The sequence below is a fragment of the Semicossyphus pulcher genome, unplaced genomic scaffold (genome assembly GCF_022749685.1).
Source record: "Semicossyphus pulcher isolate SPU_LCO1_2020_fin unplaced genomic scaffold, fSemPul1.0.p SCAF_6, whole genome shotgun sequence".
Taxonomy (NCBI): Eukaryota; Metazoa; Chordata; class Actinopteri; order Labriformes; family Labridae; genus Semicossyphus; species Semicossyphus pulcher.
The window spans coordinates 16,460,184-16,476,606 of NW_027211737.1; the positions used below are offsets into that span (position 1 = coordinate 16,460,184).

At 40.4% G+C, this 16,423-nt stretch overlaps 1 protein-coding gene across 1 annotated transcript; it reads left to right on the forward strand.

The window, feature by feature from the left end:
- The first annotated feature begins 10,256 nt into the window (after nucleotides 1-10,256).
- Nucleotides 10,257-11,727, forward strand: LOC138609637 (putative defense protein Hdd11). Its single transcript, XM_069682255.1, has 5 exons — nucleotides 10,257-10,452; nucleotides 10,932-11,044; nucleotides 11,245-11,354; nucleotides 11,470-11,534; nucleotides 11,615-11,727. Exons 1-5 carry the CDS (start codon nucleotides 10,257-10,259, stop codon nucleotides 11,725-11,727), a joined length of 597 nt encoding a protein of 198 aa, XP_069538356.1.
- The last annotated feature ends 4,696 nt before the right edge of the window (nucleotides 11,728-16,423 follow it).

A 16,423-nucleotide genomic window follows, 5' to 3' on the forward strand; every position in this document is an offset into this window, starting at 1 on the left:
AGTATGTCTTCAATAAATGGTCTGTTTTCAACTGGACCTGAACCAGCTTTAAAAGTGACTCACCAGCACCAAATGAGTGAGAACTGAAACATCTATTTGGATCCCTCAATAAACGGCTGATGGTATTTACTCAACCTGGAACAACGTCGTTATTTTGAGTCGAAGGACCATTTAAGTGGCTCCGGTTTTTTTAAAACAGCTCCAACCGGCTGAGCTGAAAGTTTTAGGCTCACATTAACAACTCGACGAATTGTTCTGGAAAACTCCATCGACATATGAAAACAGCAAAAATGACAAGAAGAGATGTAAAAAAGTACAAGCACTCTGTGAAAGCAGAGAAAAAGCAAAGCATTGTGGGTAATGAGGGTGTTTGAAGAACCATTCGAAGGACATTTGTTTTCATGGGATGATTCCAACGCATCTTTATTTTTCTACTGTAAATCCGTATTTGATTGCTGGAAGAACCAATCGATCCAAGGGAATAACAGCTATCACAAGTGTTTCATGAACCTGACCTAGATGCAGCTAGCACACATAAATGTCTTTGTAGAGGATTAACCTTTGGGCTCTAGAAGATTTCTGTTTTTGTTTGTGTGGCTTTTGTATTCTTGTTTGTGATGTTCTATCAGTCTGTAGACCTCTTTTTTTTTTAAAGTCTGATTCAGGTTACTTTAAAGGTTAATAGTTTTGAAAGGTGAAGATGCCAGCCGCACAGAACATTTGCTTCTTTATATCTTTACATTTTACATGCTCCTTTGTTTGGAACTCTCACATCCCAGTCACATGGGAGTCTGATGTTGACACGGTGAAGCAGCCAAAATCCTTGTGCGTGACAGTCTGTTATAATCACACAATCCACCATACTGTGGACTGCAAGTTGAGAAGCTTTGAGCTTTTGTTTTTAGAAGAGAAGATTACTCTTCTATATAAGCGGTTCAATATTGGAAATAGTGCTTTCCCACGCCTAAGGTTTCCTTTTTAAAATAGACATTCTGCAAATGTTCCGTTTATTCTGCAAGTTGAAATTATTCTTGCTTAATTTAAATGTTGTGGCCCCCAGAAAGTGAAGCCAATATTCAAATGATTGGTTTGCACATGAGAGCTACCCCTGGTTTCAAGTTTGAGCTAAAATCCAGTAAAAAAAAAAGTGTTAGTTTACATCATTTAGGGGGGCCTAATCTCTATTTACAGATTCTACACACAGTAGAATAGTCCACATAGTAGAATATGTACGCAGGGACGCGGATTTCCGGGAAGGCACGTGTTCTGGTTTCCGTTTGAGTTCAAGCAATATTAACCAATCACGTATCAGCAGGCTGCTGTACGCAAGAAAAACAGTCCGTGAGAACTGGGGACCGAGATTGAGGTAGGGCCAAGTCTGAGAAGATTTAAAATGAGGTGCATTCAGTGAAATACATCATGTGTTACTGAATGTGGTCTAATCTCCGATTGATTAGATTGGCTGGTCATCCACTGTACGATATGTAACACATGTTGACTGTATGCATCTGATGAAACATGTTAAATAGCTGTTAACAATAGATTGTAGGAAAATGTTGGTGTAGCATCTGTGATGTCAGAACAAGTGTGTGGAGAAGATCCACTTAGAGCTTTGAGCTAACGCTGCGGCTGAGTGTGCACATCCCGAAACATACAACGACTCAAGCCTTAATATGCCCCGTTAAATCTAAATAATAAAACATAGTTATAAAATGGCCCTAAGGAAATGAATGTAGGTGTTACCCTTTGTTATATGATGAAATGTTGATTGTAGTTGAGCTTGAAAGTATACGTTTCCACATTTGCAATTAAGTCCCATCAAAATAGAAACAACAATAGATTTGATCTGAAAAATCTGCCTGCATTTACTTTTCTTTTGTTTTTTTAATCATCGGCAAGAAACATTGATTTGTAATTGTTACACTGTGACAGCCGCCTGTCAAAGACTAGACACTTGCAATACTTTCTGCACAGAACATTTGCTTCTTTATATCTTTACATTTTACATGCTCCTTTGTTTGGAACTCTCACATCCCAGTCACATGGGAGTCTGATGTTGACACGGTGATGCAGCCAAAATCATTGTGCGTGACAGTCTGTTATAATCACACAATCCACCATACTGTGGACTGCAAGTTGAGAAGCTTTGAGCTTTTGTTTTTAGAAGAGAAGATTACTCTTCTATATAAGCGGTTCAATATTGGAAATAGTGCTTTCCCACGCCTAAGGTTTACTTTTTAAAATAGTCATTCTGCAAATGTTCCATTTATTCTGCAAGTTTAAATTATTCTTGCTTAATTTAAATGTTGTGGCCCCCAGAAAGTGAAGCCAATATTCAAATGATTGGTTTGCACATGAGAGTTATCCCTGGTTTCAAAGTTTCAATCCAGTAATAAAAAATAAAAAAAGTGTTATTTTACATCATTTAGGGGGGCCTAATCTCTATTTACAGATGCTACACACAGTAGAATAGTCCACATAGTAGAATATGTACGCAGGGACGTGGATTTCCGGGAAGGCACGTTTCCGTCTGAGTTCGAGTAATATTAACCAATCACGTATCAGCAGGCTGCTGTACGCAAGAAAAACAGTCCGTGAGGAGAGCAAAAGCATGCGGAACGTTAGCCGCCGTAATGCCATCCCGGCTCCCATCAGCGTGATCTGACGACGATTTAGTTTGTTATTAATCTCTATAAACAGACATCTGCAGTAAGTTCAGCTAACAATCTGTCCTAGATCTAAAATTTAACTTGAGATGAATTCCCTTGGCGCTGTGTCACGAAAGCCGTTCAGCGTTCAGATTTCCCGACTTCCTCGAATGCATCAGATCGATCCGACCTCCGTTCAACAATCGAGCATTTTAAAAGTTTTCTTCTCCTCTCGAGGACAGACCTGACAAAGCTTCAGTTTTTACTTCTTACAAATCAGCATCATGATGTTGAAATTTCGGCGAAGGTAAGACCCGTTAAAAACAAGTAAACAATGTAACAATGCAGCACGCGGAAAAAGAAGTCTCGATGTGAAGTTGTTTATCGCTTACCGACGGCACGTTCACCGAGGCTATATCGTCTCAGACTTTAGCCGATGGGAACCGAGATTGAGGGGGGGCAAGTCTGAGAAGATTTAAAATGAGGTGCATTCAGTGAAATACATCATGTGTTATTGAATGTGGTCTAATCTCTGATTGATAAGATAGGCTGGTCATCCACTGTACGATATGTAACACATGTTGACTGTATGCATCTGATGAAACATGTTAAATAGCTGTTAACAATAGATTGTAGGAAAATGTTGGTGTAGCATCTGTGATGTCAGAACAAGTGTGTGGAGAAGATCCACTTAGAGCTTTGAGCTAACGCTGCGGCTGAGTGTGCACATCCCGAAACATACAACGACTCAAGCCTTAATATGCCCCCTTTAAATCTAAATAATAAAAAAATAATTATTAAATGGCCCTAAGGAAATGAATGTAGGTGTTACCTTTTGTTATATGATGAAATGTTGATTGTAGATGAGCTTGAAAGTATACGTTTCCACGTTTGCAATCAAGTCCCATCAAAATAGAAACAATAGATTTGATCTGCAAAAATCTGCCTGCATTTACTTTTCTTTTGTTTTTTTAATCAACGTGCAAGAAACATTGATTTGTAATTGTTACACTGTGACAGCCGCCTGTCAAAGACTAGACACTTGCAATACGTGCTAAATAGTTAGCCTGCTAATTAAATAACTTGCTGACCAAAGTTTTGTCATTGTTTGTGATGAATTGTAGTACTTGCTACATTTTTGGGGGGAATGGGTTTATTTAAAAGAAGCTGTCTGTTGTGGTCACTGGGTCCTCTCCATGTCTGCGTCACTGATCGGTTCAATGTTCGTATTGTCACAAATTGATTTGACATGGAATTGACAAAACAGTCATGGATAGAAATTTCTAGGAATTGCAACATAAAAAGCTGTTACTGCCTCAGTCACACCTACGAAGGATTTTTATGTTTAAAGAGGGAGGTGGAGATTACAGAACATCAAGTCACATCATAAGTTGAACAGCTGCCTAAAGACTGAAGTTTTTTGCTTGAAAAAAACTAAAGGAAACAGAATAACGGTTGAATGGTCAGCAACAGTCATAAATGTAGACAAGGGGATGATTCTGCTGAAATCAAAAGATTTGTAAATGCGACAACAAAAGAACATAAAGCCACATATTTATTCACGGTACATTTGACAGTTGTATTTTCAAAAGTAAAGAACTGTTTTCCCCTGTTAAGGCTCTTGTAAAAATAAATATTCTGTATTAAGAACATGAAAAAAGGGGGGAAAAAAGACTCTAAAGCCTTAGACTGTGATTCACAGCAGTAATCCTAACCTTAATCCAGCACTTTCAGTTGCCTAAATGTAATATAGATCAGAAAACTGTAATTTCTAGAGCAGTCAGTTGGGTCATCCTGTGTGCGGCCGCCTTGTTTTGTCATAAAAGAATGAGGAATTGTTGAAAGCCCCACACAGCAGCTCTGAATCTGAAATGCTGAATTACTTTGATTTACTTATTTTGAACCTTTTTGAAGGTCTTTATAATCCAAAGTAAGGCTGAAGGATCATATTGTTGTTGTTTTGTTATATCAATATGGCTGTGAATCTTTTTCTATTACGTTTTAAAATGGGACAGTTGATGCATTATTTTCAGCTAAAAAACATCTAATGTTACCCAGTTTGTTTTCCTTCATGATCCTTATTTTGGTTTGGAGGTTGGAGCACACATAATAGGCTGTACAGAATGCAGAACATCTCTGTCATGCTTTTTTTGGCTTTCGGTTGCTACTTAATAATTTATGTACACTTAATGCATTTTGGAAATCTCACCAGACTCAGTAGAGCCCATATCTTGTGATATACATCTTCTGATCACCGTTGAGCTGCAGTTTTGACATAAAGAAGAACATTGTCTGGCTTGAATTCAGCGCACAGCTCCATCATATTTTAATGTAACCACGTCAATGATTAAAAAGCTCCTTGTGATGTAAGTTGCTAACAGCTAACCTACATCTCATCTCTCCTTTGTGTAGCCTCAGTAACATCAGCGTGTCTTGGTAACTCCAGCCGCCTAATTTCCACATTGCTAATGATCAGATGGCACATTTAAATGAGGACTGAGTGTCGCTCAGTGGAATTTAATATTGAATTGTATTCGATTGTTCTGCCGCTGTTGTTCTGTCCTCTCACGGATTAACTAAAGACACGCACAAACATGCGTACATGGACACATACACAAGACAGCATGACACACTGGTGCAATATTTTCCTAAGCCTGAAACTAGAAAGAAATCCCAATCATTCACATGCAGATGAATTTAGATGAGTGGTGACTGATTCACTGGAGTGTTTAGCTGTCTCATCTAGATAAAACCGTTTAGTTATATTGAGGTCATCTATACTTTATCACAGTTTTAGGTCAAAGGTCACCTTTGAAAGCTTCGCTCTAAATCTGCCATATTCATTCTGGTAATAAGGATCCTGTGTGATAACTAATGGGTTCTAATGTGATTTTATCGATTCATAATGTATGTTCCTCTTTATTGTAATGATGTTATTAGAGCAGTTGCATAACCTGTACTCTAACCCTAATCCTTCTCTCACTAAGATTATTAATATCGATCTGACGACCAAAATAAATCATATTTCATACACCAGGAACACATCACCTCACACTGCTCTAGTTTCAGCTCGTAGTAATGGCATTGAAATCATAGATACACATTTTACAATTGAAGGACTAAGTCTGTCTGAGAGGCGAGGGATAACAAAAAGAGGCACCAGCTGCAAACAATTTCAATTGTTCTATCAAGTAACTCGGATTTAAAGTATAACATCTACATCTCTTGTAAAAACAACAAAAAACTATCAGGAACTATTTACAACTTAACCATTTAGGACAACTCTTTGAGCATTAAAGAAGCATATTTGGCACCATTACATTTTCTTTCTACACATTTGGCAACCATAAACAGTGTTGGGTAACGTTACTTTAAAAGTAACTCTTTACGTTACTGCGTTACCTACTGAGAAAAGTAAAGCATTACATTACTTTTGCGTTACCAAAAATGAAAACCTTCTTTACGCATGTCGGTTACATTGTCAGAACGGTGTGCATGGACTTGTTTACGGCCCATAATCTGTAACTCACTAATAACAGGAGTAACAGACATAATATAACCTTTACAGCTCTTTATTCTGCTAACAATCTGACAGTGAACTGGGCAGAGGCATACAGTATTAGGCACAGCTGTTTCTATGACAACAATACAACAGGGGCTCTTAGTCCCACCAGTGTAGCTGAGCTGTGTTTAGCTACAGATTCTTCTTCAAATTTGACGTAGAGCTCTTCGCAGCTGACGAGCACTTATCGTCCAGACACAACTTACATTTCACCGTCATGATGTTTTCTTTAGCCAAAAATTTCTAAATAATGTAAATATTTCCACAAAGTAAATGCTGTCCTCTCTGCCATCTCACTAGTTGAATTAGCTAGCTACGCATGTGCACTGACACAGCTGTGTTTACCGTACGCTAGTAAGCAGGTACCTGCCAAGAAGGAGTAGAGAAACAGAAACAGAGCTTCTGGGATTTTGTTTTTTTGTGGCGACAAAAGGAAAAGGGAAATACGGCAATTTTTTTGGCCCAGTAACATTTTACTTTTATGAAAAAGTAACTACATAATGGCTTACTTAACTTGCAGAGGTAACGACGGAAGTTACTAGTTACAACAAGATGGTTATCCGAGTACTCTAACAGATTAGGCTACTTTGTTACGTGTTGCCCCCAACACTGACCGTAAAGGGCATTTTATCATGTTTAAGCTGCCAAAGGGACATCGAAGTTCATTGTATTCAGTTATTATAGATGTGAACCAATAAGTAAACCATATGTACCTTCTATATAGCCGTTTTTGATTTTCAGCTTTCTCTCCCGCTTTTTTCAGCTACTAATAAACAAACTGGCACAGAAACAGGGGAAGACTGGTTAGGTGAGGGTAATCAGGCACAGGTGTGACTAATCAAGGAACAGGTGAAAATAATCAGGAAGGGGCACAAGCGGGAAAACACACAAAGGCAGGAAGTAAACAAAGAGGGAAGCATTGCTGTGTTCGAAATGCCATACTACACTAGTAGTACGTACTGATGTGGCCAAAATATAGTATATAGTAGTATACAAACAAAAGCAAAATGTGCAGTATGCCAAAAATGCCTGGATGTCGTACTGATTCGGGAAAAAAATCCAGTATGTATCGGACCAGTCGACCTCACCTACTGTATCCCACAATGCAAAGCGCCGGAACGTCACAGCGGCGGTTGAAATGACGGACAGCAGCAGCATTCCACAGAAGGGGGCCCTATAGCTAAAGAAGGGGCGGTTATTATTTACTTCCACCTGGTGTGGCCTACTGCAAAATGAAAAGCTCCTCCATATTACATACTACCGCTGAACGCAGTATGTGGTATATAGTACGGCATTTCAAACACAGCCGGTGAGGGACAAAATAAAACAGGGAATGAAAACTTAACTCTGACATAAACGACAAAACAAGGATAATACCTGACAATGCACAATGTGGATGATTCCAGATTAATTACAGTCTGTATGTACAGATGCTAAGGCAGGTCAGTTTAACTGGTCTGAAACTGAAAATGGAAACGTGTGTTACATTCAGAGACACATTAAACTACAGAAATAGACCTCACTTCCTACTGGCTCTGATTTCTCTTTACAGAGTTATTCTGCCGCCTCTGAGAGCGGCGAGCTCTAAATGGAAAAGATGGCTGGAAATAAGAGGAAAAGTTGTTTGACCTTTGTGGACAAATCGTTTTTTTTTCAGTCGTGGCTCACATAAGCTGTTGTAGCCATGTTACCAAACAAGGTGATGTTCTGATGGATTTGTATTCCTCATGTTCACCACCCTTACAGAACGTACTGAGTCTATGGGAGGAGGGGAGGAAACTGTTCAAACCTGCCAAACAGATATTTGAGTTAGTTTGATTGTTTTCACTGATTTGGCCTACTTTACCTGTTGATTCTGAGAAAACACATAGAAATGCAGAAGGTGAAACATGTATCGCCGTATTTTCTTCCTTAGAAAAGTCTCTAATTAATTTGTGACTTACTTGTTTCTCGCTGGATTCTTGCCAGGCACTGACAAAACATGGCAACACTTGCCTTTATACAGTGGAAGATATGGCGTGATACAGAAAACAGAACAGTGTGACAATGCATTGGAAATTAATTAGTAAGTGCAAGCCCCATCAATGATTCAGTATCAGCTGGTACAAAACACTATCACTCAACCGAGCAAGTAGAGTATCACACTGTGCTCCTACAGTTTCACATGAGCTTTAATGCTTAAAGGCGCTTTTTTAAACTGAAATACTTGTTGATAAATGACGAAAGAAAACATCTTACCGGAGAGATTTAAGCTGCTTAAAGCCACAGAGAACATGGATCTGTCTGGACTAGTCTGTGTTAAGCTCATACCAGTTGTTCTTTTACATGTAAAATAAATAATGTAGTTTCTACAGTCACAAGAAAGGAGAAGCAAAATGCTGGATTAATGCTGTGAAGTGAGTGTTCATTTTTTCCCCATAAGATTTAACATCACATTCTTTATGTCCGTCTTCTTCTTTTGTTATTTAACAAATCCTTTTTTAGAAACAAATGATTACACAAGTTTAAAGGACACAATCATGTCTCGTTGCGGCTCTCACTAATCCTTTAAGCGCAAAGATTACACATGTGAATGAATTCAGAAAACCTCTCTCGAAACCTCTTCTAATACTTAATAAGACACTGGAAAGATGCTTAGTCTGCTCTGAAATGAGATTTTGCTTCGATCGTGAATGAACAGGGCTCTGCAGACTGAGTCATGCAATGATGGTTGGTGCAGCGTCACAGTAATGCGGGCATTGTGGTGAACTGTCAAGACGCCGAGGGAGCTGACCCATAAGGCGAGGCTCTCAATTTATGAGGGGTGAAGCACATCAAAATGCATACACTTCAGTCACATGTCAGGTTGTTGCGTCTACTGCTGCGCCTAATTGCAGGTTTGTGCTTTTGTTCTATTTTGTGTAAGGTGACGCATCACGTGTTGCGACATAGTGCTGCGCACTGGGCACAAACCTGCAATGATGCGCAGCAGTAGATGCAACAGCCTGACACGTGCCTAACGTGACTAGAAATGTTCTATTTTCTAAGTAAATAGTAAATGGACTGTACTTATGTAACACTTTTCTGGTCTTCGCGACCACTCAAAGCTGCTTTTACACTACATGTCACATTCACCCATTCACACACTGATGGCAGAGGCTGCTACGTAAAGTGCCCAACTGTCAATCAGTTATCACATTCACACCCGTTGGCTATGCCACCGGGAGCAACTTGGGGTTCAGTGTCTTGCCCAAGGAAACTTTGACATGTAGACTGAGGGATCGAACCTCCGACCTTCCGATTGAAAGACGACCAACTCTACCACAGTGTCAGGTGAAGCGTCACGTGTCGCGACATCGTGCTGCGGACGAAAAAACTTGAGTGATGCGCAGCAGTAGACGCGACAATCCGACACGTGCCTGGATAAGCTAAATCACTCCCCATAGATCTACCTATCAATAACCAACTTGGCATAATGCTCTGAGATAATGTCCTTTTTACCCTACAACTGCTCACTAGGTGGTTGGCTGGGTGTCTGTTGAGCATAAAAGAGCAATATAGCTTTTAGTTATGGTGTTAATCCCAAGACAAGTACAAAGTTGATAGTCTGCTGCCAATATAAACTTTCAAACAGTCAACTTGCTGTAATCGTTCTTCTCCTTAAAATAACCCTCACAACATGACTCCAGTGGAAGTGAATTCTAATAAATCCACAGTTTTTAAGTTTTAATTGGACTAATTTAGTTTTCACTGGTTCTTAGTCCCTCATTGTGCGTAAAGAGCTGATCATGTGATTTTCCCTGAAAGTGTTTGCTAACCTCACTTGGCCAAAATGAGGGATGTAAATTTATCTTTGTTCTGCCTTTAGATGCATAAATATCACCAGATTATTCTATCATGTGCTGCGGCACATGAATGCACAGTGATTGGACCCGAGACCTTTCAAATTATTTGGTTTTGTAACTCAGCAGCAGCAGTTTTCAAAAGTCTCTTTGCTCAGCTCTGTGCATTTCAGTCTCACCACTTGTTTAACACTTCCTCTCCAGTGGAGCAGCTTTTCGTTCAGCATGATGGAGCTGTTGTTACCTTGTTTCATTCTGCTTAAAGTGATCGGTTGTGTCCGTGGCTACCCCACCGGTGCTCCCACGGGTGCCTGTGAGGATATGATGCCTCGCCACTCTGGGGTGCAGCCTCAGTATTATCCACGACCCTACACCATTCTCACCAACACCAGGACGTATCAGCCGGGACAGCCCATCACAGGTGAGGTGAACGTTTTATTACAAAAATTACACTTTACATATAAAAAGAGGCTTTTGTAGATCCAATGTAAGTGATTGTTTCTACAGTTCACTATGGTAAAAAGGAGTATCTTTCGTTTGAGCTTTGTTGGTCCTGCAAGTTTCAGATGCTACAGAACGTATTGTTTTAATTGATCTGGTTCTGAGAGATTTGACTTACAACAAAACACGGTTTTCGCTCAACGTTCTTTTAAGCACTCAGTATATGTATGTTTGTATATGCCTCTGTTTGTGAAGCAGGAGGTGTTTACTCTTTTCACCCTACCCGACTTGCAAATGTTGATCAGATCTAGATTTATACATCCGATAAAAAAAGTATTAAATTCAGAGGCCATATTTTAACAAAGCTGTCTGTTGTCTGATCAATTCACTTGTGATTTTTTTTAATAGTGTCAAATGAGATCAGTATGAAACAAGCTGTTTTGATGTGTTTCCCTGCAGTGACTATCAGCGGTCCGGACTACAGAGGTGTGCTCCTGGAAGCTCGGACATTCGACAGCCCTTATGCTCAGGGAAGCTGGCAGCTCCCTCCCCCAGACACCAGGTTTCTTCAGGTGAGTCTGAAATGAATTCCTCCTGAGTTACTTTTGATTGTGGAAGTTACAATTTTAATACCTAAACGAAGACAAATAGAGAACAGCACACATTTTACTGCTAACTTCCTGTTTTTTGTAATGGTCTTATGTCACCATGTTTATGTGATTAAGCAACATTTTAACAGTTTCTGAGGAGTGTGGATGTTTTATGTTTCCAGTGTGCAGGGAATCCACAAGGTGCAGTCACTCATTCCAACACCAACGTGAAGGGCAACACCACTGTATACAGCTGGATACCACCTGACTCTGCAAGCCCAATCTACTTCATGTAAAGCAACATATTTTGTCTTTAACACTACAGTCTATTTTCAATTTGTTCCCACATGGAGAAGAGAAGTATTTATTTTATGCTCTCTCTTCTGCCTTCTCATAACACCTTTCAGGGCCGCAGTAGCTCAGCAGCGAGCGGTCTACTGGATTGGTGTGAAGTCCACCGTTCTGACCAGAGGTAGGTACAGCAGGGTGACAAATGAAAAATACATTCAGAGAGAGAAGCTTTTGCGATGATGTTTTCTTTTCTTTTGTAAGGCAAACCAGAAGATATCAGTCTGGCCATCACTGGGGCAAGTGCTGGGATGGCTGAAGAAAAACCTCTGCTTGTCCTCATAACATGTTTCCTGATGTTTCAGATGCTGGCGTGAAATTAAATATTCTCTACAATCTGTTGTGATGTCTTTATTTGTCTGGCTGCTGCGTTTTGGACAATAATTGTAGTCCAAACAAGAGTAGATAGAAGCAGGTTTTGGGATTTAAAATGCAATAATATTTAATATCATACTGAAGATGAATGTACTTATACCTATATTTACTCACCATAGACATTAAAATGTGTCATGCACTATATAGCTTTTATGGACAAGACTGGAACTGGGGCACTTAACATGAGCAGCCATTAAAAGCATTTCAACACATCTACAAAATACATGCAAAGTTATAAAATAAATGACACTTAGAAAAAAGAAAAAATAGGACATTTAGAGGAGGCTTCCTTTCATATGCAGATGTATTCTGTCGTGTGTTTTTTCTCTCTGATGCCAAGTTAATCCATCACCTCTCAAAATCATAAAACTAATTGTCCTTTAATTAAGAGAGATGGAAAGAGCGAGGCAAAGAGAGAGCGAGAGCCTGATGGAGCGAGGTGGGGAGGAGTACTGTGGTGGATTCGTTATTGACTGAAATTCATTCCACTTATCAAAGAGCACGTTATGACCTGTTTTTTCCACATGATTTGATCTATAACCTAGATTCCCATCATGTCGGTGAACAGAAACCTGGGCAGACACTAAAGAGGCTTAAGACATGCATTGCATGTGAGATTTAAAGCTCTATACCACTTACAACATTTCCTGTTTGACACCCATTTTGCTGCTCATCATTCCGCCGCACCTTATAACATCTGTGCTTCAAACTGGAAGCCTGAACGAAGATATCTGTCTACTTTTAATTTAGCAAAGTGAAAATATATTTACAGATTTTATTTGCAACTTTTTTATGGGGACAAACTGCCCATCAATACAGTAACACAATCGACAGCACAAAAACACAGGTGCAGAACATCAATGCCTTATAATAAATCACATAAGCACAGAGACAGTAAAACAAGGAACAGCCCTACTGCTTTGAAGTGATAATCTCCAGGTTTTCATGTAAATAAGGAATTCTATAGCCGAATGAGGTTAGGGTTAACACAATGGTGATTGAGCCTATGGCCCACTGATGAAAGCCTTTGCATTTGCAGTATATAGTGTTATTATGGACTCGGTGCCTGGTGCGTCTTTCGCAGAAAAAATCCTAAGCCGCACCCAGTTAGTGACGCGTTTTCCATCACCCAGCAGTGGTTGGTCTGCCAGAGAGGGTAGGCGGAGCTAAGCGGCTGCTTTTCCGTTCTCTGCGAGTGTTGCGAGTAAACAGTAATCTACTATGGCTGAACAAACAAAGAAAAGATCGATCGCTACAGATACAACTTCAAAAATAAGTGAAAATCCAAAGAAAAAAACACAAATTTGACCCTCAGATGAAGACCACCGTTAGAACTGGAGCCAACTGTGGACGTCACACATGCGACACTGTCTGGATATCTGGGAAGTGTGCTCCTGTAATTACCGTTTATCGCCATATGTGCCGCCAAAGCAAACGAAACTGAGATCCTCGAGATTACCACTTTAAGAACACTCAATTCTTTCATCCCCTCCAGTTCAGTATCCAAAAACAAGTGTCATCTGCGTAACCGCACAGTAAGCCATATCATTTTTGTGTCTGCATGACAAATTCCCCAAAATAAAACAGCAACACAAACATCGCTAAGATGTCAAGTTTGGTGACTGAATTAGCTGAAATGACTCAGCAGAGAGCCTGCAGCTGTAATTTAGCCCCTTGAGCATTATTTTTAACTTACTATTAGTTAAACAGTTGAGTTATAAATGGTGAAATAAGCTATGAAGTTTAAAACTGTTTACTACCAGGCTATAAACGTGTTTATTTCTGCTGTAATAATGGCCATTTCAGTATGGGCCTTTATTGATATTTACTCGCTTTAGAGGCCAGCCTCAAGTGGCCAGTCACGGACCTGCCAGTTTTTGGCACTTTTGCCAAAACTTAATATTTCTTTTACAACTCTGTAGAGTAACTTGTTTCCCCCTTTGTCAAAAGTATTGATCGCTCTTTGACTCATGTGCCAGAGAGCGCTGCCCTGGTCATGGGGCCAGCACCACTCAATAATAATTAGTCTCTTTCCACTGTGCGCCCAAAGTCAGATATATCTTTAAACAGGGGATTCAAGCTCTAGACTTAAACACCACTGCTACCAGCTGGTTCAATAGTAATTGACTCATTGACTTGTGGAATACTGACCTCCTTTGTGCAGATCATGCTCCATGAATACAACACCACTGATTTGTTTTTCCATCAGACAAGGTCAGTTATCCAAATTGGCACTCTGAAGATCACACGCACGATAAACCTGAACTCGCAGGGCAAAGTAAAACACTTCATGCTCAATCCTAAATAAATATGTTACTATCACAAGTAGATTAGACTGTTTAGTCAAGCTGAAATATTTTAAATGGTAAGTTGTAACTGAGTTGCTTTCACATTGTCAGCAATCAGGTCTATTAGATCTTCAGAAAGATGCCGACAACCTTTTACATTCACACCTACGGGCAATTTAAGCTGTGTCCCAATCCGCGGGCTGCAGCCTTCGAAGGAGGCGGTCCACGGAGGATGCTCCATTTATAGCCTGTGCAAACCGTTAAAGCTGAAATGAGACGGTCTGGTCTTCCCTTTTATCACCAAACACCTAGCAACAGGTAGCTAGCGGGCCAACTAGCAAGCATAACTAACGTCGAGTAAGTTAACCTGTTATTTTAAAAATAATTTGTTTCAACTGCCCTTTTGTTTTCTTAAGCATTTGTATTTCTAGCTATTCGTTTAAGTTGAAACCAAAAACATTCACAATTTAAAGTGTATTCCTCGGCCGTGTAAAAGTCCGCCATTTCATTTAAATTAGTGCGCAATGCATCTCGGGATGCGATAGGCTCGATACGTCGAGCTACGTCCTCTGTCGCGGCCCGGGAAATGTTCGCATCTGAAGGAGCCTTCGAATTGGGACAGCCTTCAACGCGCTTCTATGACGCAATCTCAGTGTCAAAGGCTGCAGCCCCTGGATTGGGACACAGCTTTAGAGTCACCAGTTAATCTGACGAGCATGTCTTTGGCCTGTGGGAGGAAGCCACGCATGCACAGACAGGACCGCCACAGGATTTTAACCATGAACCTTCTAGCTGTGAGGCGACAGCATGCGCCTGCACTGCTGTGCGGTACAATAAAAATGTGGCTGTTGAAATAGCAAAATAAGCCATGTTGTGTTTCCTGCTGTGCTGACATACAGTAAAAACATAAACACTGTCATTAGGTCATCAAGGCCAGCTGAGCCCTACAACAGTAATCCCTAAAAACATCTGCGCTGCGCGCTGTATAATGTACTGCATACTTACAGATACGTAGGCATGCACATATGGACATCCATGAACGCAGGCAAACAAACATACAAATACTGTGTGACACACACAAAGATGTAGATTTTCATATAAAGTCTTATTCCAGGCAGATCAAACACTGATCCACATGCATGCACAGTGTGCAGATTAAGGCTATCCCTTTGCTGTAGGGGCTTAGTTGACATCTCTGTGTAAGCTCTGCATTCTTCACCTCCCTCTTTGCCCTTCATCTCTTCTCACCAACATGTCCAGCACCATAAAAAGCAAAGAATGATTATCTTGTCACTGTTCTCCAAAATGTATGCTGGAATAAGCACCAAAGCAAATTAGAAGTGTTCTTATGAAAGACAGTACGCCCCCTGTGCTGATCTCAGTTGTTACAGAGTAAACTGTTACTCGTAGAGGCTTCAGTCTACGTATAAATATGAACATTTGACACCATCACAGCTACTTATTTTCTATAGTTGGTGCATGGATTAAACTCATTCATAACTGCAGTATAATATTTTGTCTTTGGAGTTTTTCAATGCCCTTGTACCAGAGGAAACAAAAAGAAAGGTACACATGTAGAATAGTTTGCATGTCGAGTCATAGCTGTGGTTAAATCAGCTGTGTAAGTTGGGAGTGGTAAGACCAATTAGTTTCCTTCTCCATGAGTGATCTTAAAAAGTCTGTGCGTGTTGTCCTTGAGTGCAACATGCATGAGTGCTCGCACACATGCAAGAGGTTGCACAGACTCAGTCACCATTGTGTGCATGTCCGGCTTACAAAGTCTGATGCACATTTGAGCTGAAATCACTGTTAATGCTGGTTGTGTTGGAGAACATCAACTCTGTTATGTAAGAATGTGGTAGTTAAAGGGTTAAAGCTCAGGGCTGGGCCATATTACATGGAAGGGTAGGGCTGGGAGGGGAGGAAGCAGAGAGAGAGTAGGACAGGGGGGGAGCAGGGATAAGAGAGCCACACAGAGCAACATGGGGCAGTGAGGGAGAGAGAGAGTGATGAGATGATGTCAGGAGTCGCTAGTTGGCAAGATAATCAGAGACAGGCCACTGATTCAGAGCTGGGTGCACAGCTGGTGTGACGGGTGAAGAGGCTGCAGGCAAACATTGAGCGGACAGAGAGTGACAGTGTGCAAGGAGTGTGGGATTTAATTCACTGGAGAATATCAACTCAATAACCGAAGTATCCAGCGGGAAATATTTGGACGCTACAGGTGGGACTTGTTGAACTGCTGCTTCTAAAGCACGTTCTGGACATCTACGCTGTGGACGTCGTCTGGAATCTCACAATATAGGAAGAAGTAAAAGAAACTTCGATATATAGTTTTGTACACAATACT

Excerpts from the sequence above, each read along its gene's own strand:
- LOC138609637 (XM_069682255.1), top strand. The coding sequence starts at position 10,257 with ATGATGGAGCTGTTGTTACCTTGTTTCATTCTGCTTAAAGTGATCGGT. Across the intron at positions 11,045-11,244 it reads CAGACACCAGGTTTCTTCAG|TGTGCAGGGAATCCACAAGG; the intron begins GTGAGTCTGAAA and ends TTATGTTTCCAG. Across the intron at positions 11,535-11,614 it reads GTCCACCGTTCTGACCAGAG|GCAAACCAGAAGATATCAGT; the intron begins GTAGGTACAGCA and ends TTCTTTTGTAAG.